We start from the raw sequence: 22,698 nt of genomic DNA, 5'->3' as shown, positions 1-22,698 counted from the left end.
GTCTGCAGGTTGTGTGGCTATCCTCCATTCTATGATGAAAATGACTCCAAGCTCTTTGAGCAGATCCTCAAAGCAGACTACGAGTTTGATGCACCGTACTGGGACGACATATCTGATTCAGGTAAGCTGTGGGTGATGGAGTGAGGATCCCCTTCAGACAGAGCACCTTCCTCCTCTTCCACCTCCCACCTGGCACATATGGACACCACACCACCATGGCTACTTTCTCTATGCTGTGATGTCATCCTCTTGGAATTAGTGTATTGTCAAATCACATTTTATTGGTCACATACACGTGGGTAGCAGATGACATTGCGAGTGTAGCGAAATGCTTCTAGATCCGACCGTGCAGCAGTATCTAACAGGTAATATCTAACAATTCCACAACAAAACCTAATACACACAATCTAGTAAAGGAATGGGATGAGTATATAAGTATAAATATATGAATATAATTATATGGATGAGCAGTGACAGAGCAGCTAAGATGCAGTAGATAGTAAAGAATAGATACAGTTGAAGTCGGAAGTTTACATAACTTAGGTTGGATTCATCAAAACTCGTTTATCAACCACTACACAAATGTCTTGTTAACAAACTATAGTTTTGGCAAGTTGGTTAGGATATCTACTTTGTGCATGACACAAGTCATTTTCCCAACAATTATTTACAGACAGTTTATTTCACTGTATCACAATTCCAGTGGGTCAGAAGTTTACATACGCTAAATTGACTGTGCTTTTAAAAAGCTTCTGATAGGCTAATTGACATCATTTGAGTCAATTGGAATTGTACCTGTGGATGTGTTTCAAGGCCTACCTTCAAACTCCGTGCCTCTTTGCTTGATATCATGGGAAAATCATAAGAAATCAGCCAAGACCCCAGGAAAAAAATTGTAGACCTCCACAAGTCTGGTTCATCCTTGGGAGCAATTTCCAAATGCCTGAAGGTACCATGTTCATCTGTACAAACAATAGTACGCAAGTATAAACACCATGGGACCACGCAGCCGTCATACGAAAAGTGCAAATCATTCCCAGAACAACAGCAAAGGACCTTGTAAAGATTCTGGAGGAAACCGGTACAAAACTATCTATATCCACAGTAAAACAAGTCCTATATCGACATAACGTGAAAGTCCGCTCAGTAAGGAAGAAGCCACTGCTCCAAAACTGCCATAAAAGCCAGACTACTGTTTGCAACTGCACATGGGGACAAAGATCGTACTTTTTGGAGAAATGTCCTCTGGTCTGATGACACAAAAATAGAACTGTTTGGTCATAATGACCATCGTTGTGTTTGGAGGAAAAAGGGGGAGGCTTGCAAGCCGAAGAACACCATCCCAACCGTTAAGCACATTGGTGGCAGCATCATGTTGTGAGGGTGCTTTGCTGCAGGGGGGACTGGTGCACTACGCAAAATAGATGGCATCGTGAGGTAGGAAAATTATGTGGATATATTGAAGCAACATCTCAAGACATCAGTCAGGAAGTTAAAGCTTGGTTCCAAATGGTTCTTCCAAATTTACAATGACCTCAAGCATACTTCCAACGTTGTGGCAAAATGGCTTAAGGACAACAAAGTCAAGGTATTGGAGTGGCCATCACAAAGCCCTGACCTCAATCCTATTGAAAATTTGTGGGCAGAACTGAAAAAGCGTGTGCGAGCAAGGAGGCCTCAAAACCTGACTCAGTTACGCCAGCTCTTTCAGCAGGAATGGGTCAAAACTTATTGTGGGAAGCTTGTGGAAGGCTACCTGAAACATTTTTAAAATGTTTTAATTATTTTTTATTTCACCTTTATTTAACCAGGTAGGCTAGTTGAGAACAAGTTATCATTTGCAACTGCGACCTGGCCAAGATAAAGCATAGCAGTGTGAACAGACAACACAGAGTTACACATGGAGTAAACAATTAACAAGTCAATAACACAGTAGGAAAAAAAGAGTCTATATACATTGTGTGCAAAAGGCATGAGGAGGTAGGCGAATAATTACAATTTTGCAGATTAACACTGGAGTGATAAATGATCAGATGGTCATGTACAGGTAGAGATATTGGTGTGCAAAAGAGCAGAAAAGTAAATAAATAAAAACAGTATGGGGATGAGGTAGGTAAAAATGGGTGGGCTATTTACCGATAGACTATGTACAGCTGCAGCGATCGGTTAGCTGCTCAGATAGCAGATGTTTGAAGTTGGTGAGGGAGATAAAAAGTCTCCAACTTCAGCGATTTTTGCAATTCGTTTCAGTCACAGGCAGCAGAGAACTGGAACGAAAGGCGGCCGGTGTTGGCTTTAGGGATGCTCAGTGAGATACACCTGCTGGAGCGCGTGCTACGGATGGGTGTTGCCATCGTGACCAGTGAACTGAGATAAGGCAGAGCTTTACCTAGCATGGACTTGTAGATGACCTGGAGCCAGTGGGTCTGGTGACGAATATGTAGCGAGGACCAGCCGACTAGAGCATACAGGTCGCAGTGGTGGGTGGTATAAGGTGCTTTAGTGACAAAACGGATGGCACTGTGATAAACTGCATTCAGTTTGCTGAGTAGAGTGTTGGAAGCTATTTGACCCAAGTTAAACAATTTAAAGGCAATGCTACCAAATACTAATTGAGTGTATGTAAACTTCTGACCCACTGGGAATGTGATGAAAGACATAAAAGCTGAAATAAATTATTCTCTCTACTATTATTCTGACATGTCCTATTCTTAAAACAAAGTGGTGATCCTAACTGACCTAAGATAGGACATTTTTACTAGGATTAAATGTCAGGAATTGTGAAAAACTGAGTTTAGATGTATTTGGCTAAGGTGTATGTAAACTTCTGACTTCAACTGTAGATAGTGGCTCGTAAAGTTATTGTCCTTGATGATCTTTTTTGCCTTCCTGTGACATTGGGTGTTGTAGGTGTCCTGGAGGGCAGGTAGTTTGCACCTGGTGATGCAGACCGCACCACCCTCTGGGATAGGCCTGCGGTTGTGGGTGGTGCAGTTGCCGTACCAAGCAGGGATACAGCCCGACAGGATGCTCTCAATTGTGCATCTGTAAAAGTTAGAGGGTTTTCGGTGACAAGTCAAATTTTGTCTGCCTCCTGAGGTTGAAGAGGCGCTGTTGTGCCTTCTTCACTACACTGTCTGTTGTGCATGGACCATTTCAGTTTGTCTGTGATATGTACACTGAGGAACTTAAAACTTTCCAACTTCTCCACTGATGTCCTGTCGATGTGAATAGGGGGGTGCTCCCTTTGCTGTTTCCTGAAGTCCACGATCATCTCTTTTGTTTTCCTGATATTGAGTGAGTGGTTATTTTCTTGACACCACACTCCGAGGGCCCTCACCTCCTTCCTGTAGGCCGTCTCGTTGTTGTTGTTGTTAGGGTAAGAAACAACATCACCACTCCACTGTTTCTCAACACTGGGGTCCCACAAGGGTGCAAACTTGATGACCCTACCACTGTAGTGCCTACCACTGTTGTGTCATCTGCAAACTTGATGATTGTGTTGGAGGCGTGCATGGCCACAGTCGTAAGTGAACAGGGAGTACAGGAGAGGGCTGAGAACGCACCCTTGATTGACCCCAGTGTTGAGAAACAGCAGAGTGGTGATGTTGTTTCTTACCCTCACCACCTGGGGGCGGCCCGTCAGGAAGTCCAGGACCCAGTTGCACAGGGCGGGGTCAAGACCCAGGGACTCTAACTTAATGATGAGTTTGAAGGGTACTATGGTGTTGAATGCTGAGCTGTAGTCAATGAACAGCATTCTTACTTAGGTATGTATGCCCCTTGTCCAGATGTGATAGGGCAGTGTGACGGTGATTGCATCATCTGTGGACCTATTGGGGCGGTAAGCAAATTGGAGTGGGTCTAGGTTGTCAGGTAGGGTGGAGGTGATATAATCCTTGACTTGTCTCTCAAAGCACTTCATGATGACCGAAGAGAGTGCTACGGGGCGATAGTCATTTAGTTTAGTTACCTTAGCTTTCTTGGGAACAGGAACAATGGTAGCCATATTGAAGCATGTGGGGACAGCAGACTGGTATACGGATGGATTGGATATGTCTGTAAACACACCAGCCAGCTGGTCTGCGCATGCTCTGAGTCTTTGCCGGCAGCCTTGCGAGGGTTAACACGTTTAAGTGTTTTACTCACGTCGGCCACGGAGAAGGAGAGCCCACAGTCTTTGGTAGCGGGCCGTGTCGGTGGCTCTGTATTGTCCTGGAATCGTGCAAAGAAGTTGTTTCATTTGACTGGAAGCAAGACGTCGATGTCCGTGATGGGGCTGGTTTTCTTGTCGTCATCCGTGATTGTCTGTAGACCCTGCCACATACGTCCGTGTTTGAGCCGTTGAATTGCGACTCTAATGACGCTTTGCTTGTTTGATTGCCTTGCGGAGGGAATAACTCCACTGTTTGTATTCGGTCATGTTTCCAGTCGCCTTGCCATGATTAAATGTGGTGGTACGTTCTTTCAGTTTTGCGCGGATGCTGCCATCAATACACTGTTTCTGGTTATGGAAGGTTTTAATAGTCACAGTGGGCACAACATCTCCTATACACTTCCTTATATACTCGCTCACCGAGTCAGACTATACGTCAATGTTATTGTCTGCGGCTACCCGGAATATATCCCAGTTCACGTGATCGAAGCAAACTTCAAGCGTGGAATCCGATTAGTCAGACCAGCGTTGGATAGACCTAAGCACGGGTGCTTCCTGTTTTAGTTTCTTCCTATAGGAGGGGAGCAACAAGATGGAGTCATGGTCAGATTTGCAGACGTGATCTGTGAACTTTATATTCTCCAGTTTGGCACCAGTCTAACCATTCCCCCTGCCTGCCAGTAAACCGTAAAACAACAATAGTTATTACAGGAAAGAGAGCTGAGCCTTCGTCCAGGTATTCAGTACACAGGCCAGGGAGTGTGGGAAACCTTACACTGACTGTTTACTGTTTGTGTATGATGTGATGAGTGTGAGCAACTGTTCTGTTTTTCACAGCCAAAGACTTTATCGGCAGTCTGATGGAGAAAGACCCGGCGAAGCGTTTCACCTGTGACCAGGCCCTCAGACACCCATGGTGAGAGAACACACTGATCGTAAATGCGCGCACACACACACACATTAACATCCCATAATACCCACATGAGTGTGTGTGTGTTTGTGTGTGTGTGTGTGTTCAGGATCGCTGGGGACACAGCCCTCTGCAAGAACATCCACGAGTCTGTGAGCAGACAGATCAGAAAAAACTTTGCTAAGAGCAAATGGAGGGTACGTTTGCATGTATGGTAATAAATGTCTGAGTGTCATTCAAGTGTCCGAGTGTGTCTGAGTGATTGCTTATTTCATGTAGATTTTATAAATCTGGTCGCTCTCTCTCTCTTCCTTGCTCTCTCTCTCTCTCTCTCTCTCTCTCTCTTCCTTGCTCTCTCTCTCTCTCCCTTCATCTCCCTTTCTTTCTCTCTTTCTTTCTCTCTCTCTCTCCCCTTTTTTCTCTCTCTCCCCTTTTCTCTCTCTCTTTCTCTCTCTCCCTTTCTCTCTCTTTCTCTCTCTCTCTCCCTTTCTCTCTCTCTTCTCCTTCTCCAGCAAGCATTCAATGCCACTGCAGTGGTGCGACACATGAGGAGACTGCAGTTGAGCAGCAGTATGGGCCAGAGCATGGACAGCTCTCACCCTCACCCTCCTAACAGCCGGGCCGCACAGATGCAGAACCAAAGGAACCAGGCCAACCAGGACCAGGCCAACCAGACTCCCAACCAGACCCCTAGCCAGAGCTCTACTCAACCCTCTCCGAGTCCAAGCCAGACTCGGAGCCAGAACCCTAATGCAGCCATTATGAAGAGCTTTTCTGTGGACTCACCCCACAAGGACTGTAAGTGGACATGTATGCATCCACACACACACAAACCATGAACTAGTAAACACCAACTACTAGTTTGTTAGTCTGACTGTGTGTTCATAGCTTCTGTTTTCCCTCCAGGTGCCCCAGCTACTCCCACCCCCTGCAGCCTGGCATCTGCAGCGTCCTCCTCCCCCTCCGGGGGGACGGAGCTCACCCGGCCCCACCCCTCTACTGTTGCCACGGTACTAACAGAGACTAAGTGACGCCAGGTCCCGCGGGGGACCAGCTGGGAGGCTACGGCGCTGTGAGAGAGAGAGCGGAGCGAAAACCGCACCCTCCCTTTCCTTACCGTGCCCCTACTACCCCCTCCCAGCCTGCCCCCCGCCCTGCCCCTCCCCCATGCTGCATCTGGGAGGACTGGGAGAGCAGAGGACTCTAAACCCATTACACCAATAACAACATGCCATACTCACCTTGGACACGCCCATTGTGTCGACTCTGTGGAACCACACCCACTCCGAGAGCATTACTGATTGGTTTGTTTCTGTCAGAGACCATGATGAGTGAAGTGGGTGTGTTTTCAGAAGCTTCTGTCGAATTGGTTGTTGTCTATGTCAGTCAAACTCAATTTCCCTCTATTTTTTCCTACATCTTCTATAAGGTTCTACTTGTGAGTTTTTAAAATTCTGTTTATTTTCTATATTTCATCCGCTGGGCTAACAGTTACCAACTGGATTATTTTTCATTTCTATTTTCTTGCGCTTTTTTTCCATGTTCATGTTGATTTCTCTTCGTTTGCGTCCGTGTTTAAGACGTGCTTTAAAAGTACCATAAGACTGTTGAGTGATGTTTCATGAGTAAGCGCTTTATCTATTTGCACATGAGGTTTGGACGCGGTTTCAGACCTAGATAATGTGTGTACAGCCACTAAGTTAGACTCCTTATCTACGTGAATTTATCAGACAGAGAATAGAGAATGTAAACTGTTTTAAAATGCCCAAAATGGGGTCAGAGCATTGTACAACATCTTTGTTAAGGGAAACATGCACAATGTTTAATTATTGTCTTACTTTAGAAGACTTTCATAACGACCATCCTATAGGGGACGCATATACAGTATATTATGAAACGCACTGCAGGTTTAGGATAGAGTTGGAGAGTGCTGTTAGTTTTAACCATCACCAGTTACATGTGGGGTTTCCCACCCTAAAGATCAGGGGCTACAGGTAGGAAACCAGGCACTTCCAAATGGGCCTCAGAAAAAGTCCATGTAGAAGAGCAGCCATTTCTGTTGTGTCGTGTAAGCATGGGAACCCCTGACCTACAGTATCAGTTTCCCACGATCCAAGATGGTGGAGCTGTTGTCTCTACCCCCATCCCTTTTACAAAGCCATGACCTCACCACAAGAGCCATCATCATGATGACATCATCAATCGGCACCCAGTACACAAGTTCTCAGGGATTTGGACTGGGCGCCGTGGTGACCCTTGTTGCTGTAGAAACCGCTCGCGAGCACAGATTTGTCTACAGAGTGTCCAGTGGTCTGCCTCTGTTAAATGCAAGTCCAACGATCCCTTTATGTCATTGTAATGTCTAGCAAAAGCAGTCTTGAAACAGAGAACATGAGGACAAACTGATTTTACCCGATTTAAAAACTGATGGTTAGCTATGAGCTAGACCTATAACCCTGGCCGATCCCCACTGAGAAATGGATTGTTTTGAAATTTAAGGGCTGAACTCTGGTAATCTGGAGAAAGATGACCGAAGACGAGATGTTTTCGATTTCTCTCCCCCTTGCCTTCTCCTTTCTTCTCTGTCCCACCCTCCCTCCCTCTCTTTTTCTTTCTAGTTTCTTTAAGACCAGTTCACTGTATACTGTAGAAGTTTCACCCAACACTGGGACTGTTACGCTCACGACACCAGGGTCCCCTAACCAGACAATGGCCAGACACAGCATGCATATAGCCTACATTTAGGGGTCATAATGCAGTATTATTACCTGGCTTCGTGGTGCTGGGTCAACCATCATTAAGAGTGATGTCATGGACTGGATTCTTTTAGGTGGTGGGTAGACTTTACTTTAGGGGTCTGTTTTTGTTTATTTATTTATTTTTTATCGAGGCAAACATTTTGTTTTCTGATATGAATGAATATATTTGTTGAAAACGTCTTGTAAATAAATTGTGAATATGAATGATAATTTTTAAGATAACCTTTGCGAATGTTGTGCAGTGCCGGCGTGTGTGTGGGGGGGTTGATTGTATTTTCTTTGGAATGTTTAATGTGTTTTAAATGAGCTACAGCCCCCCCTCACCCCTCCATCCCAAACCATACTGGGCTTTGATACCACAATATTCAGAGCATACTGTACCAAACACTCAGTAACTGCCATCTACAGAGTTACCATGGAGATAACGCCATCAGCATTCTAAACAATATCTGATCAAATAAAAAAAAATGTAAAGGTAAACTCAGGCTTTAGTTTGCAATGTGTGTAAACATTGAAGCTTTGACTGATACGACATCCACTGTTATGGAGCTGTGCTTTTTTTCGTCTTTTTTTTTTTACACGTATCTGCCTAAGTCATCGGTCGTCCACTTTTCCCTCTTGCTCACTGACACTACGGCAACAGGCATCACAACACACCTAAACACATGCCCATGATCAACTGTCATGAGAAAAAAAAATCCCACAATGCATCACAAGGTTTTTCTGAAGATGAAATGCAAAGCATGTTGAAAAGTGCTTAAAGAAATCCACCTCCACAAGTGTTTGCATTAACTTTATATGCCATTGAATGATGTTTGTATCTGTATCTAAAGAAGAAGAGCAATGTGTCCATAGAGAGCAGAGTATTGTTGGGGACCACTGCATCTCCCTGTGGGTTCCTGTGAGGTCCAGAGCCTGGGGAATGGGCCTTATTTACTCTGCATGTGACCAAAACAAACGTCCATCTTGTGTGGCGGTCTCTCACTAACGACTCCTGGTAGATGTTCCCTTTAACCACAGATCTAGGATCAGAAAACTCTCCCTTAATCTAAACCTTAACCGTTAGATACTAACATAAACGTAGATCTCGGATCAAAATATCCTCCCTAAATCTGAACCTTAATCAATAGATACTTACAACCGTAGATCTAGGATCAGAATACCCTCCTTTGATCTGAACCTAAGCCATTAGGGGGATGAGAAAATATCTGACCTTGTATCAGTGGTAAGGGGCAACTTTCGTCCTACTTCGTTAAGCAGACACCTCCTTCCATTTTGTGTGGCAGAGTGAGTTGCCCTGCCACTCTTACTGTGCTGTGATGACCTTCTGTTATGGGGCTTGTATATCCGATGCCTTCGACAATCATGTGCACATATCAGTTACCATGACGATGACAGAAGCCAGAATAACCAAGTTTTTTATTTTTTCTCTCCTGAAATAAATCCTGAACGATCATAAAGCAACCGTCTCCGTGTGTCTGTGTGTGCAGGGATTACTACACTTTAAGCCATTCAAAGTTTGTTTTTGCACTTAGATTGATTTCCACTTCTAATTGGCTTGTCTGCTGACCCCTGACCAGTTTCCGTTCAACCAGAGAAAGATTAGAAAGGAGTCTCGTCTCTCCATAACCCTTCCATACACACACCCTGACTTCAAAAAGACGACGCATACCCCGGATGCTCAACAGACATCAGACACATTTGACAGACGTTTAGCAGATGTAGGGCCAGATGTTACTCTCACACACCCACTTCAGGTCCAGCCATGACACTGTGTCTGAGTGAATGTGAAGACCCTGATCTACATGCTCACAAAATCAAATCAAATGTATTTATATAGCCCTTCGTACATCAGCTGATATCTCAAAGTGCTGTACAGAAACCCAGCCAAAAACCCCAAACAGCAAGCAATGCAGGTGTAGAAGCACGGTGGCTAGGAAAAACTCCCTAGAAAGGCCCAAACCTAGGAAGAAACCTAGAGAGGAACCAGGCTATTTGGGGTGGCCAGTCCTCTTCTGGCTGTGCCGGGTGGAGATTATAACAGAACCAAGATGGCCAAGATGTTCAAATGTTCATAAATGACCAGCATGGTCAAATAATAATAATCACATCTTAAAACATTCCACGAACAATTGCCTCAGACATCAACGTTGTTTTCCCAATACACATTATTTCTAATTGTATAGCAAATGACTGTTAATTCACTAATATATTTAGAACTCGCCACTTTAGCAAAGTGTGATTGTAATTGTTTTTTCCACTGTTGAGCTGCTCCTGGGTTAAGGTATGAAAGTAATTACAGATAAGTGCTGTTGGGACTTAATTGGTGAAAGTGGTCTGAGCCCTGAAGTTCTTCTGGCACTGGGGGACAATTCAAACTGCAGCCACATTAAGCACCACTCATACTCACTCCCAGCACGTCAGCCTCTGTCCTCTCTCACAGTTATTGACCTTTGAACCTGTACAATGGATCTGGACTCTGAGTAGTGTGCAAATTCCTCCCCATTCTTCTTGTTTACATCGTCGTCGTCCCCGCTCTCTCTCCGTCTGTCTTGTGCTCAGGGCTGGCCAGAGGAATGCTCAGGGAGATCATTCTCTCATACACGTTAACAAACTCAAAGCAACACACACACTTAGACACACGCACAATGTGACATTCTCAGAGCGAGTTGAGCCACTCAGTGGGGGTAAGTGTGGGTGGGGGGGCTGCTGTTGTTGGACGAGTGGTCATGGTGTGGGTGGATAGTTGACCGAGGTTTGGGGTTCACTGATCTTTTTGCCTTTTAAAGTGTTTCCCTCCCTCTCTCTCTCCTCTGTGCCCAGATACACAGCCCCTCATCCCTCCCACTCTCTCCTACGTAGGCGCCATAGGGGGCCTACAATGGATGGGATATACTGAAATGGCAGCCAGAACTATCTTTCTCTCTTTCCTCCTCCTGCTTTTCCTACTCCATCACGTCTTCCTGTCTTGCTTTTTCACCTCTTCATCCTTTTCCTCATTCGTCTCTGTCACTTTCCTCATCTCTGGTTTCTAGAACATGGCGAGCAGCAGGTCCATCTGATTAACTGATCTAAACTGGTATGCAGGTGACGATCTGTGAAACGTATTACTCTGTTAATTAATTTTGCTGTCACTCTCTCCTCTCCATATTCTCTGTCTCTGAGGCATTGGTGTTTTTCTCAGGGCCAGGCCAGAGTCTAATAGAGCATCAAAAAGAACAACAGTGATCCAGGGTTTATTTGAAGGCAGAATTAAATAAATATTTCAATAAAGTCCTGCTGTCTCTCCCTCTCTCCTGCCCAGCAAAGCACATAAGCACATTCCATTCTGCTGTGTCCCTAGCATAGACTGACAGACTATAGAAGAGTGGGGGATCTGTGTCGAGTGATTTGTGCATGTGTCGAGTGTGTTGTCCCCTACAGTTGCAGGTATTAGTCTGAGGCTGTAGGGGTCTTCGTGATGAGGTTCAAGTCTTAGGACACGAACTCCAGCAAAGGAGGAGGGGAGAAAAGACTCTGTGTGTGTGTGTGTGTGTGTGTGTCTCTGTGGGGGTGGCACATCTGGCTTTGTCCCGCAGTGCCTGGAGGAGAGAGGGAAACCCATTAAGAAGAGCCCATAACAGCAACCCACAACTCTCTCTCTTTCTCTTCCCCCACTCTCTCTTTTCTTTACCTCTCTCTTTACCTAGAATGGAATTTTAGTTGGTGTGTTTAGTTTGTTTGGCCAAAAACAACAGATTGTGTAATCTGGAAATAAAACACCCAAGCGTTAGTAATGCCTGATTAGAGTTTATATGCAGCTTCAGTAATACATTCATATATAATGATCCCAATGCCTCATGGACATTTTCTTTGGTGGTGTTGGCACGAGGACAGCAACAGACAACACATGGCACAAATGCCCACAGACACACCTACCAGAAAGTAACCTCACTTTCTTCATTCACTCTAGTCATTCACTCATCATATACTCACTCTAAATTCATTTAATCTGTCTAGCCATCAGCTGTATGACAGTGCTGTGTATTAATAGGAACTATACACAATATCTCTCTCATTCTCTCTAGTCATTCACTAATAGTAATTCCCTCTGTCTGCTATTTGAGGGCTACTGGATGCCCTCTCTATGTAATATGTGTAGAAACTACAGTATATATGGCTGAATATGACACTAAATGAGTATTGTGTGTGTTTGTGGATGCATGCGTGCGTGCCTGCGAACAACAGGAATTAGAGAGACTGCCCAGCAGTCTTTAACAACATCCCGTCTAGAGACTAAAGCGGTGTGTGTGGCGTGCGGTGTAACACAGTCTCCTGGTATCTGTTGGGCGTAGCCTCCTGTGTGATGGAATTGAGGTGGTGCCCAGCCCGTCTCTCCGCTGACCTCAGCCTCTCCTCCAGCCCTTGCATCTCCTGCTCCGCTTGGCGCTGGCTCTTCCTGGCGTTCCGGAGGGAGCGCTTCACCTTCCGGACGCGCTCCTTCAGCTGCCTGTTCCTCCTCTCCAGCTGGACCAGGCGCTCCTGCTGCTTCCTGCTCTTCTCCTCCTCCTCAAACAGAGCCCCCTGCACCGAGGAGCACAGGAGCTGGAGGGGAGGGGAGAGAGGAAGAGAGTGAGAGACAGAAGAGATGGGGAGGAGAGGGAAAGAGAGAGAAATTAAATCAACATTGGATTGGAATATCTATTAGCAGAAGTGTCATTCACCTAATTATTTTAAATGGGGTGCACTAACTGGTGAACTTTTTAGTGTACAACTCAATGATACTTGTGTCCCGCCCTTTTCAAAAGGCATGACACTCAATTTGTGAGATCTGAGTATTTATCTGAGCATAGCGCAACAGGGATGCTGAGCTGAGGCTATTCAGAAAATACGGGGCAGAATAAAGCATGCCAGTTAGTATGTTGTCGGTTGGCATCAGGAGGAGAGTGTGTGAGCCCCAGTGACATCATCTTCCCATCAGTGTGTGTTCTTTTTGTTCGTTTAACTCCACTGCCTTAGTTACTTCTCCTTGGCTGGTGCTTTTCTTCTCCCCCCTCCTCCTATCTCCCTCCAGTGAATCAAGGTGCATTGGAGCCTCTGTCGAGTACAGTACCCTGTCATCTCGCCCGGAGTTATGACAGCTCTGAGGGGCCACAATTTTCCAGCTCATTGGCGGGGCGAGACCTCTCTGTGGGACTTCCCTTCCTAATGCTACGTTAGGCTACAGGTCGGCATTGTGGAGGGCCCCATTCTGCCCTAACAAGCATCCCATCTCCCTTTAAACATAGAGTGGTATCTGGAAGGAAAAACAGAATAGTTAAAATAATTTATCTCTTCTATACTGTTACTCCTAAAGTCCAGTACTAGAGTACTGACTGTTAAATGTGCGGACAGTGTGCAATCTAAAAAAATTTGGGTTGTTTGGATGACCCAAATGTTGGGTTATTGGTATTGGGTCATTTAGTTGGGTTGTTGATGCTGGGTTATTGAGATATGACCGATTTGGTCAGATCAGAACACTGGAGGCATGGCTTAGTAGGGGCGTAGCTTTCAGGAAGTTGTTTTTGGCCACCTGTAAGGGTAAATGTAATTCCGGTTCATCTGTTGTATTGTCATCACATGTTAAGGTTGAACAATGCCACTTTTGTAGCTATGAGTTATATAGTTGTATAGTTACCACTTTGTTACAATATGTAAATAATAATGTTGTTAATTGTATATTACAACATAATGTGCAAAAATGTTCAAGGAACATTGAAATTTTAACTGTAATGACATTTACTCTCACGGGTGGCCAAAAAAGAACCCTGAAAGACACACCCCTAATAGGCCACGCCTCCTGAAAATAGCATACCCAGCTGCTGGGTCAACCCAGCATAAAACTGAATAAAAACCCAACTGATGGTTAAATTAACCAATGTTTGGGTAATCCAAACAACACAACATGTTGGGATATTCACACCAACCAACTGGCTGGGTAAAGATAACCCAGCATGTGTTCAATATTTACCCAGCGCTGGGTTACCAAACAACACAGCATTCTTTTAGAGTGTAGTGATAGTTTACCTCAGAAAAACTAAACCACCCAATCAATGTTCCCTTACATTTTTGGGGGTACTGAGCAAATTTTAGGTCTTGTGAGCGGAAACTTGAACGTTGTGAGAATTTTTCTGCAACTTCTGCCGCACATTTACAGTGGACACTTACAGTACCTTTACAGTTTTAGATAGTAGCCAATAAGCTATTGTGGCTACTTGATTATAATGTAGGCCTACCAACAAAACCAATGGAGCAAATCCCATAACATGTTAACATGGAAATAGCTTGTGATTTCTATGATACAGCCTAATAGGTGGTGTTCAATTCAGGCCTACATTGCATTAGACTTTTAAAAACGTTTATACATTATGAAGTGCTTGACATGAATTCATGATTTTTACTTGCTCTGTAACTCAAATTTCAAAAGGCACTCGCACATCCGAGCTGTCTTTATTGCAGGTGCACGGTACATGAGAGAAAAATAAGAAACCTGCACACTGCTCTTGCTAGTATCACTGCTTGTTATTAAGCTTTATATATCGGACTCGTGGCCTTCGTCAGAGCTTTGTGAGTGTTTTTAGTTTGCACCCTTGTGTAGACATTGCTCCACCCACATCCGTTCACTGCATCTGAATGGGGTGGGAGTCGAGGGAAAATAAACATGTGTTACCAAATAGAACAATGTGCATTTCATAAGTATTCAAATAAAGTGTGTACATAAAACGTATTAAACACGTCCGTAAAACCTCAACGAGGACATCAACCTATCAAGTAAGTTTTCATGTTTATTTTCCCTCGACTCTGACGAAGGCCTTCAGGTCGATACGCAAAGCTTAATAAAGAGCAGTGATACCAGCAAGAGCAGTGATACCAGCAAGAGCAGTATACCAGCAAGAGCTGTGATACTAGCAAGAGCAGTGATACTAGCAAGAGCAGTGATACCAGCAAGAGCAGTGATACCAGCAAGAGCAGTGATACTAGCAAGAGCAGTGATACCAGCAAGAGCAGTGATACTAGCAAGAGCAGTGATACCAGCAAGAGCAGTGATACCAGCAAGAGCAGTGATACCAGCAAGAGCAGTGATACCAGCAAGAGCAGTGATACCAGCAAGAGCAGTGATATTAGCAAGAGCAGTGTGCAAGTTGTTTTTCTCTACTTGGTCTGTAACACCATGGGACAAATAGATGGCTGTAACTTGTATTGTATTGTGTTGTATGATGCAAGAAACAACTTTCAAAATAAAATTCATTATTATTACCATACAGAGAATTAAACATTGTCGGCTAACCCTCTGCCTATTGGCTTATGTGTATATTCAAGCCTGTGTCAAAATACAACACTGGCCCTTTAATTAAGACATAAGCTTTTTACCAACTTGCTTTTCAAAGACAGCTTGAAATGTAGCCCACACGTTTGTGCTCTTGTAGGAAGAAGTTCTCCCCATTACTGACCTATACTCATCTATAACTGGGCTAGTAACTGCTAACTAGCAAAGAATCAACAAATGTGCACACAGTGGCTCTGTGCTCTGATCTGAACTGATCGCTCATGGGCTACCCCTGCCAGTAGAATTCTACTTCGTTGCGCTCTGGCTCTGCCTCTGCCTACAACAAGATAACAGACTCAGTCTTACAAAGTTAGATTTGTTTTGGTTTGTTTCATTGAAAAGGGGCTGATATAATGTTGATTCGATCACAGAATGATCGTTGATCTATATAGTGCAAACTAATGGGGTGAACTCAGTGAAGTTCTATTGCTTCTCTGTGCATTCTGGCATTTCTTCTGCGCGGCAGTCCTGGAGGAGATGCGCGGCCACGCAAACACCCGCAGTTTAGAGGGAACATTGCACCCAATCCGACTCTCCCTCGCTGTGTACCATGTTAGTCGTGGGGCTAGAGACCTGGTACTTTTGGACATTATCCAAAGCTAACTCCCAACCATCCACCCATCTATACCCAGCACCAGCTGTCAAAACATCCGGGTGTTACCTACCTGCTGTGGAGGATCATCTGTGTAAACACCATTTAGAGAAACAGGCACACCAGCACACAGACACACACACAGACACACACAGAAACACACGCACACCGAGCAACACACAAACCCATAAACATACACAGCAGTCTCCCCTCTGACCTGAACTGAGGTCCTCCTTCTTACAGTCTCTGAACAGCTGTAAAACCTTCATCTAAACACCGTCTGTGTGTGTGAGTAATCCAACTGTGTGTGTGTGTGTGTGTGTGTGTGTGTGTGTGTGTGTGTGTGTGTGTTTTGTGAGAGAAACTGAATGTGCAACAAGATCTCACTGTTTTACCAATTTGACTTCAGATTCCGACGTTTGTTCCCGTTTCTCCTAACATAACACTTAGAAATGTATCCAAACGTCAAATTTTGGCAGTTAAGTTTGGGATAGGGTTACAGTCACAAAAGAAACAACAACAGTTACATTTAGGCATTCATTCCGAATGATTAAGTTAAGGATTGCACTGGGATTGAACACACAACCCTTGGAGCCAGAGCTCACAGTTTACTCTGGGATTGAACACACGACCCTTGGAGCCAGAGCTCACAGTTTACACTGGGATTGAACACACGACCCTTGGAGCCAGAGCTCACAGTTTACACTGGGATTGAATACACAACCCTTGGAGCCAGAGCTCACAGTTTACACTGGGATTGAACACACGACCCTTGGAGCCAGAGCTCACAGTTTACACTGGGATTGAATACACGACCCTTGGAGCCAGAGCTCACAGTTTACACTGGGATTGAACACACGACCCTTGGAGCCAGAGCTCACAGTTTACACTGGGATTGAACACACGACCCTTGGAGCCAGAGCTCACAGTTTACACTGGGATTGAACACATGACCCTTGGAGCCAGAGCTCACAGTTTACACTGGGATTGAACACACGACCCTTGGAGCCAGAGCTCACAGTTTACACTGGGATTGAACACACGACCCTTGGAGCCAGAGCTCACAGTTTACACTGGGATTGAACACACGACCCTTGGAGCCAGAGCTCACAGTTTACACTGGGATTGAACACACGACCCTTGGAGCCAGAGCTCACAGTTTACACTGGGATTGAACACATGACCCTTGGAGCCAGAGCTCACAGTTTACACTGGGATTGAACACACGACCCTTGGAGCCAGAGCTCACAGTTTACACTGGGATTGAACACATGACCCTTGGAGCCAGAGCTCACAGTTTACACTGGGATTGAACACACGACCCTTGGAGCCAGAGCTCACAGTTTACACTGGGATTGACCACATGACCCTTGGAGCCAGAGCTCACAGTTTACACTGGGATTGAACATACGACCCTTGGAGCCAGAGCTCACAGTTTACACTGGGATTGAACACACAACCCTTGGAGCCAGAGCTCACAGTTTACACTGGGATTGAACACATGACCCTTGGAGCCAGAGCTCACAGTTTACACTGGGATTGAACACATGACCCTTGGAGCCAGAGCTCACAGTTTACTCCCGTCCACAACACCCTAGCAAGTCGCAAGCTACTTCATGGTAATGGTGCTCACTGTTGCCCCTAGTGGAAGGTTTTTACCTCCTACAGGATGGATGAGAACTACAACCAACTTCCTGGCTCCCTGGATGGACGTCAAATTTCACCTTGGTTCTTGGTTGGTGTGTATGCATGCTTGAGTTACAGTGCAGCAGCCACAGTATGGAGCAAACACTGTCCTTCTGTTTGGCAGAGTACACACTGTGAATACTCCACTGAGAGCATGTGTGGGGGAGTTGTGTGTGTGTGTGGGGGGGGGTCTAATTTGATATTTCCATGCCCTAGGGAAGAAGGCTAGGGTGCATTAGATGACAAAGTATTTCCCATTGCTGTGTCTGAATTCAACTAATGAAACTTCCATTAAAAGGGGTTAGAAAGGGAGGGTTATTACACTATTGTTACTACAGTTCCTGACATCAGGTAGCGACTCAGAGCTGACTCACAGAACACACTGACTGTTATGAAGATGCTGCATTTAGGCTGGAGAAGCATTGAGGTATGGGGCATTTGTTCATATGAGAGACCCAGCTTTGTCCTTCATCTCCCTATAACTCCAGTCTCTTTATCTCTCTCTCCCTCCCTCTCTTTTCTCTCTCTCCTATCTGTCTTTGTCTTTTCCTCCCTCCCTCCCTCTTTCTCTCTCCTACTGGTTGCCATTTATCTCTCATTTATCAACCCCTGCAGGCTTTTCTCTACAATAAAGGAGAGGAAGTCTGAAGAGAGAACACTGAGGGAAGGAATTCTGAGGACAAAGTGTCCATGGATTCGTTTTGGCGCTCCGGAACCGCTCTGGGGTGCATAAGAAGGGGTTTAATCGAGTGCTAATTGGGGGTTTGGGTGTAAGTGGAGGCGCTCTCATCTTTCCTTCCCCTCCAGCAGGGCCAGCCTGCATGGGATGTCCATCTGCAACCTCAGCGTTCCCACAGGAAAACTCCAGAGCAGACTACTGTAGCCTCATCATCCTAGCCTCTCCCAGCCATTCCCTAACTAACCACCTCCATCTGCCCAACACATCACTGGAGAGAGCCTCAGTCACACGTTACACACATGTAGAGGTTGTGTGTGTGTTGCGTTTACCCTCCACTACACCACTGCGTGTGTGTGTGGGTGTGTGTGAGCTGTGGTTCCATTGTACAGTTCCCACAGGGTTTGTAGTGTCATTTTTAAGCCTGTTTTTCCTCCTATTAACTTTGTCTATATTTCTATAGCGTAAACTCTGACAACACACACACATCTGCTCCTAAACATGGACACAGCCCTCCTAAGGTTGCAACCCCTGCATGCCAGCACCTGCGCTCACGCCACACAGAGTGTATTTAACCCTTAACTTCTAACCTCTCAACCTGTTAACCCATCAGAAACCCGACACCCGATGTGTCACAAGTCTTCCGTCAATGTAGTAAGGCTCTCTGGGATAGAGACAGGAAGAGGAGAAGACCTGACCACTGTACCTCTGAGGTTTCACATGGCATCACCCCTCCTCTCCAGTCTCCCAGAGACCCGCTCCATTTCAGTGTCTGCAGGTCTGAAAACAATGGGTACGTAGGTGTAAGCCATATATATGGGGCGGCAAGTAGCCTAGTGGTTAGAGCGTTGGGCCAGTAACCAAAAGGTTGCTGCATCAAATCCTTGAGCTGACAATGTAAAAATCTGTCGTTCTGCCCCTGAACAAGGCAGTTAACCAACTGTTCCCCGGTAGGCCATTGTAAATAAGAATATGTTCTTAACTAGTTAACTAGTTAAATAAATAGAAAATATGGTCACGTGAAACTACTAGCATGTTGCTAACACCTGTGAACACCGAAGGGGTATGACTATGAGCATGTGGCCAGGTCAGCGACAGTCTTTGGTCCATTGGGCATGGCTGAGTGTGTTTTGACATTAATATCATGCCTAGGGAATCAGAGGAGGTCACATGACTTAATCAATGACTGCTTTGATCTCAAAGTCTAGTTAACGAGCGTGACCTAGACACACACAAACACACGGCTAGCTGGGCAGGCAGTCTGTGTGTTGGTGCGGTCTCTGTGTCTGACTCTTAAACTGTGTGTGTGTGGGGGGGGGTCTTTAACTGCGTCTCTATAGCTAAGGAGACACGCCAATACACCTCACACAACAGAGTAGTGTCTGAGGATGATGGTGGCTCAGAGGTGAAGGTCAGTGAGATGATTGCTGCAGATGTACACAGAGAGGGGAGCTACATGTGAGCACCTGCTGTATCCAGGGGCAACAAGGTTGTAAAGAATAGAGTTTAATATGTTCCATGGCCGGCCTGCTGTATCCAGGGGCAACAAGGTTGTAAAGAATAGAGTTTAATATGTTCCATGGCCGGCCTGCTGTATCCAGGGGCAACAAGGTTGTAAAGAATAGAGTTTAATATGTTCCATGGCCGGCCTGCTGTATCCAGGGGCAACAAGGTTGTAAAGAATAGAGTTTAATATGTTCCATGGCCGGCCTGCTGTATCCAGGGGCAACAAGGTTGTAAAGCATAGAGTTTAATATGTTCCATGGCCGGCCTGCTGTATCCAGGGGCAACAAGGTTGTAAAGCATAGAGTTTAATATGTTCCATGGCCGGCCTGCTGTATCCAGGGGCAACAAGGTTGTAAAGAATAGAGTTTAATATGTTCCATGGCCGGCCTGCTGTATCCAGGGGCAACAAGGTTGTAAAGCATAGAGTTTAATATGTTCCATGGCCGGCCTTAGTTACAACCCTGCTCTGCTACACAACTGTATGTGTGTGTGTGCGCACATGTGGGTGTCTGTTGCCATTTTACAAGCAGGTAGCACTTATATTTCCAGCTGTTCAGGCCCAGAGGACACTACCCTGCCCTCTCATCTCTCTTTTCCTGACCCTTTCTCTCCATATCTCTCTATTCATCTCCCTTCTCCATCTTTCATCTCTTTCTCTTTCGCCCACTCCATTCATCTACCCTTTTCTCCCTTTCTCTCTGTCTTTATCCCTCTCAAACCCATATTCCCCCCCATTATGTACAGTGGATACTGTGTGTTGAGTAGCCCTACCCTGCTGTCCTCCTGGGGGTCCCATTCTGGGGAGAAGGTCTGGAGGGGTTGGCTGTGGGAGCAGTTGGAGAACTGGAACAGGCTGGAGAACGTACGGCGGTTCTCTAAGGTGTCTGGGAAGATGGCGTCCTGGAAGTTGACCCCGTGGGGCAGAATGTTGTAGTTCTCATCCATCCTGTAGGAGGTAAACAAACAAACACTGTGAGTGAATGCTTCCTATAGGTTCAAAACGTGACCCCTAAAGGGGCTCAAGTCTGTATTATATCACCCAGTGCATCCATAAAGGAGAGCATAGAGGAGCTAAATATTGTAGGCCAATATGCTATAAAATCTGTCATGATTTTGTGTGTGTTTATGATGTATCACGCTCTTTTTAATGTATTTGTGATTCTGTGCGCTGTACACAGGTTCCAGGTCACTAGGTCATCCTGACTCACCAGGTCATCCTGACTCACCGGAGGAAGAAGATGTAGGAGTAGTTCTCCATCACGGTGTGAGACTGGCACGACAGGTACCCCAACCCTGTCAGGTTGAGGCGCGAGCCCGCCGGCACCTCCAGCATGCTGCCCCACGCCTGGTCGCACATGAGCTCCACCTCTGCGGAGTAGAGCAACCCTTCCTCGGCGCCTTCATAACCATACCCGTACGGGAATGGCAGGGAGTTGTGGAGGCCCTCTGCCCCGCCGTACTGCTCCCGGTGAATTGCCAGCACCTTGGCGTACACAATGATCTCCGCCAGTTCCGCACGGCAGTTCTCACTCAGTGGACGCCACTCGGTTGGCAGTTGGCACCCGTGCGCAAAGGTCGCCATGTAGCCAAGAGCGAGAAACAAGGGCGCAAAGATCATCATGTCTGGTGTGCACGTAATTATTGTCTTTCACTTTGGGTACTCCTGTTATTCGTTTCTCCTCTATGGCACAAATCCGTTAAAACGTATTCTATGAATAAATCCTACTTTTTTTACAATAAAAAGTACAGCTCATTTATATCCAGTGATAGGGGCATATGATAACGGCACTGTTATCGTACCGTTGAATTGTAGTCAGTTAAAACTTAATTGGTTCCAGTAAAATGTTGGATGAAAACTATTTGACAGATCACACACAGAGCGAAACAGACCTGCTCCCGGTTTTTAATCTGGGTCTCCTTGAGCAGTGGCATACGTTTGTCAACTGTTAATTCCGTTAAAGACAGAGAACTTCAAGTATATCCACAGACAGATAATCCAATGTTATGACCCCGTGTTTAAGTGTGCATTTTTTTTAGCCCGATGCAGCGCAAGTCCAGTCCCATTCAAAGACATTCCCGAAGGCTCCTCAAAGCCCCTTCATTCGCAAAGATCTCTCCGACCAATCAGACTGACCCAAAGTTTACACAGCCAATCATTGAACCTCCCGGTTTTACTACAACAACGTTTTTATAGGCTTATTAAAGACATATTTGTAATGGAGAGGAGGAATGCAGGCATGCGCTCGAGTGGGCGTAAAGCCTTTGCTTTCGTTGTTGTTGCTTGTTTATTCATTTTGACACGTCAAGCATTTGTGTGCTTTCTTAGGCAAATCAAATGCATGTACTCTTGTCCATGTTGTGCGTTAAAGTCTTTGTCAAAGAATAGTCGGAATGCTTGCTTGGCCAAATGTGTGTAAGCATTAGTCGGATAATATGTGATTGTTAATAAATAGCCAATGACATAATGTAGGCCTACTTTTTAATATCATATGGCGAAACATACATACCCAGAGGAGGCTGGTGGGGGGAGCTATAGGGGGATTGAAATGGCTGGAATGGATACATTGAGCGGAGTCAGACATGTGGTTTCCATATGTTTGATACGTTCCATTGATTCCCTTCCAGGCATACAATGAGCCCGTCCTCCTATAGCTCCTCCCACCAGTCTCCTCTGATTTACACCCATGTCACGTGGATGAACGCATGGCGCACAAGAGACAAGAGCCTACTTTGCTGCAGGGACATTCCATACACATTTTTTCTCTCCAAGTTAATGTTGCCATCTAGTGGACATGTGAATGACCTGCAAACCAAAAACATTAGTTTGTGGTCCAAGGCAAGCCAACTATACCCCACTGTATTATTCATTCAGGGGTGCCCATATAGCCGCTCAATCCTTCATAATCATACACTCATTTTACTACTCAGTTTCTATGTTTTTATTGTGATACAGTGCCATAGTGCGGTAGGCGGATGGTGGGGAAATTAGGCAAAAGGTTTTTCTATTTGATTAGACTGATGGGAAAATAGTCTACAATATATGCTGAATAAATTCTCAATTCTCCAAT

General features: G+C 45.4%; 2 protein-coding genes across 2 annotated transcripts in view; one reads left to right on the top strand and one right to left on the bottom strand.

Annotated features, from left to right (window-relative positions):
- LOC112216931 (calcium/calmodulin-dependent protein kinase type 1D) overlaps positions 1–9,285 on the top strand; it is a 75,045-nt gene extending 65,760 nt beyond the window's left edge. Inside the window, exons 7-11 of the mRNA XM_024377086.2 lie at positions 9–121; positions 4,994–5,072; positions 5,176–5,263; positions 5,579–5,864; positions 5,973–9,285. Coding sequence (XP_024232854.2) covers positions 9–121; positions 4,994–5,072; positions 5,176–5,263; positions 5,579–5,864; positions 5,973–6,097 — 691 coding nt within the window. The 3' untranslated portion in view covers positions 6,098–9,285. The remainder of the gene's footprint in view (positions 1–8; positions 122–4,993; positions 5,073–5,175; positions 5,264–5,578; positions 5,865–5,972) is intronic.
- Positions 9,286–11,598: 2,313 nt separating this feature from the next.
- LOC112216929 (coiled-coil domain-containing protein 3) lies at positions 11,599–22,658 on the bottom strand. Its single transcript, XM_024377084.2, has 3 exons — positions 20,857–22,658; positions 20,402–20,576; positions 11,599–12,409 (listed from the first exon to the last, which is right to left on the bottom strand). The coding sequence occupies exons 1-3, from the start codon at positions 21,249–21,251 to the stop codon at positions 12,101–12,103; spliced, it is 879 nt and encodes a 292-aa protein (XP_024232852.1). The 5' UTR covers positions 21,252–22,658; the 3' UTR covers positions 11,599–12,100.
- Between the last annotated feature and the right edge of the window lie 40 nt (positions 22,659–22,698).

Source organism: Oncorhynchus tshawytscha, linkage group LG17, assembly GCF_018296145.1.
Source record: "Oncorhynchus tshawytscha isolate Ot180627B linkage group LG17, Otsh_v2.0, whole genome shotgun sequence".
NCBI lineage: Eukaryota > Metazoa > Chordata > Actinopteri > Salmoniformes > Salmonidae > Oncorhynchus > Oncorhynchus tshawytscha.
This window is presented reverse-complemented; position numbering and strand designations above follow the sequence as displayed.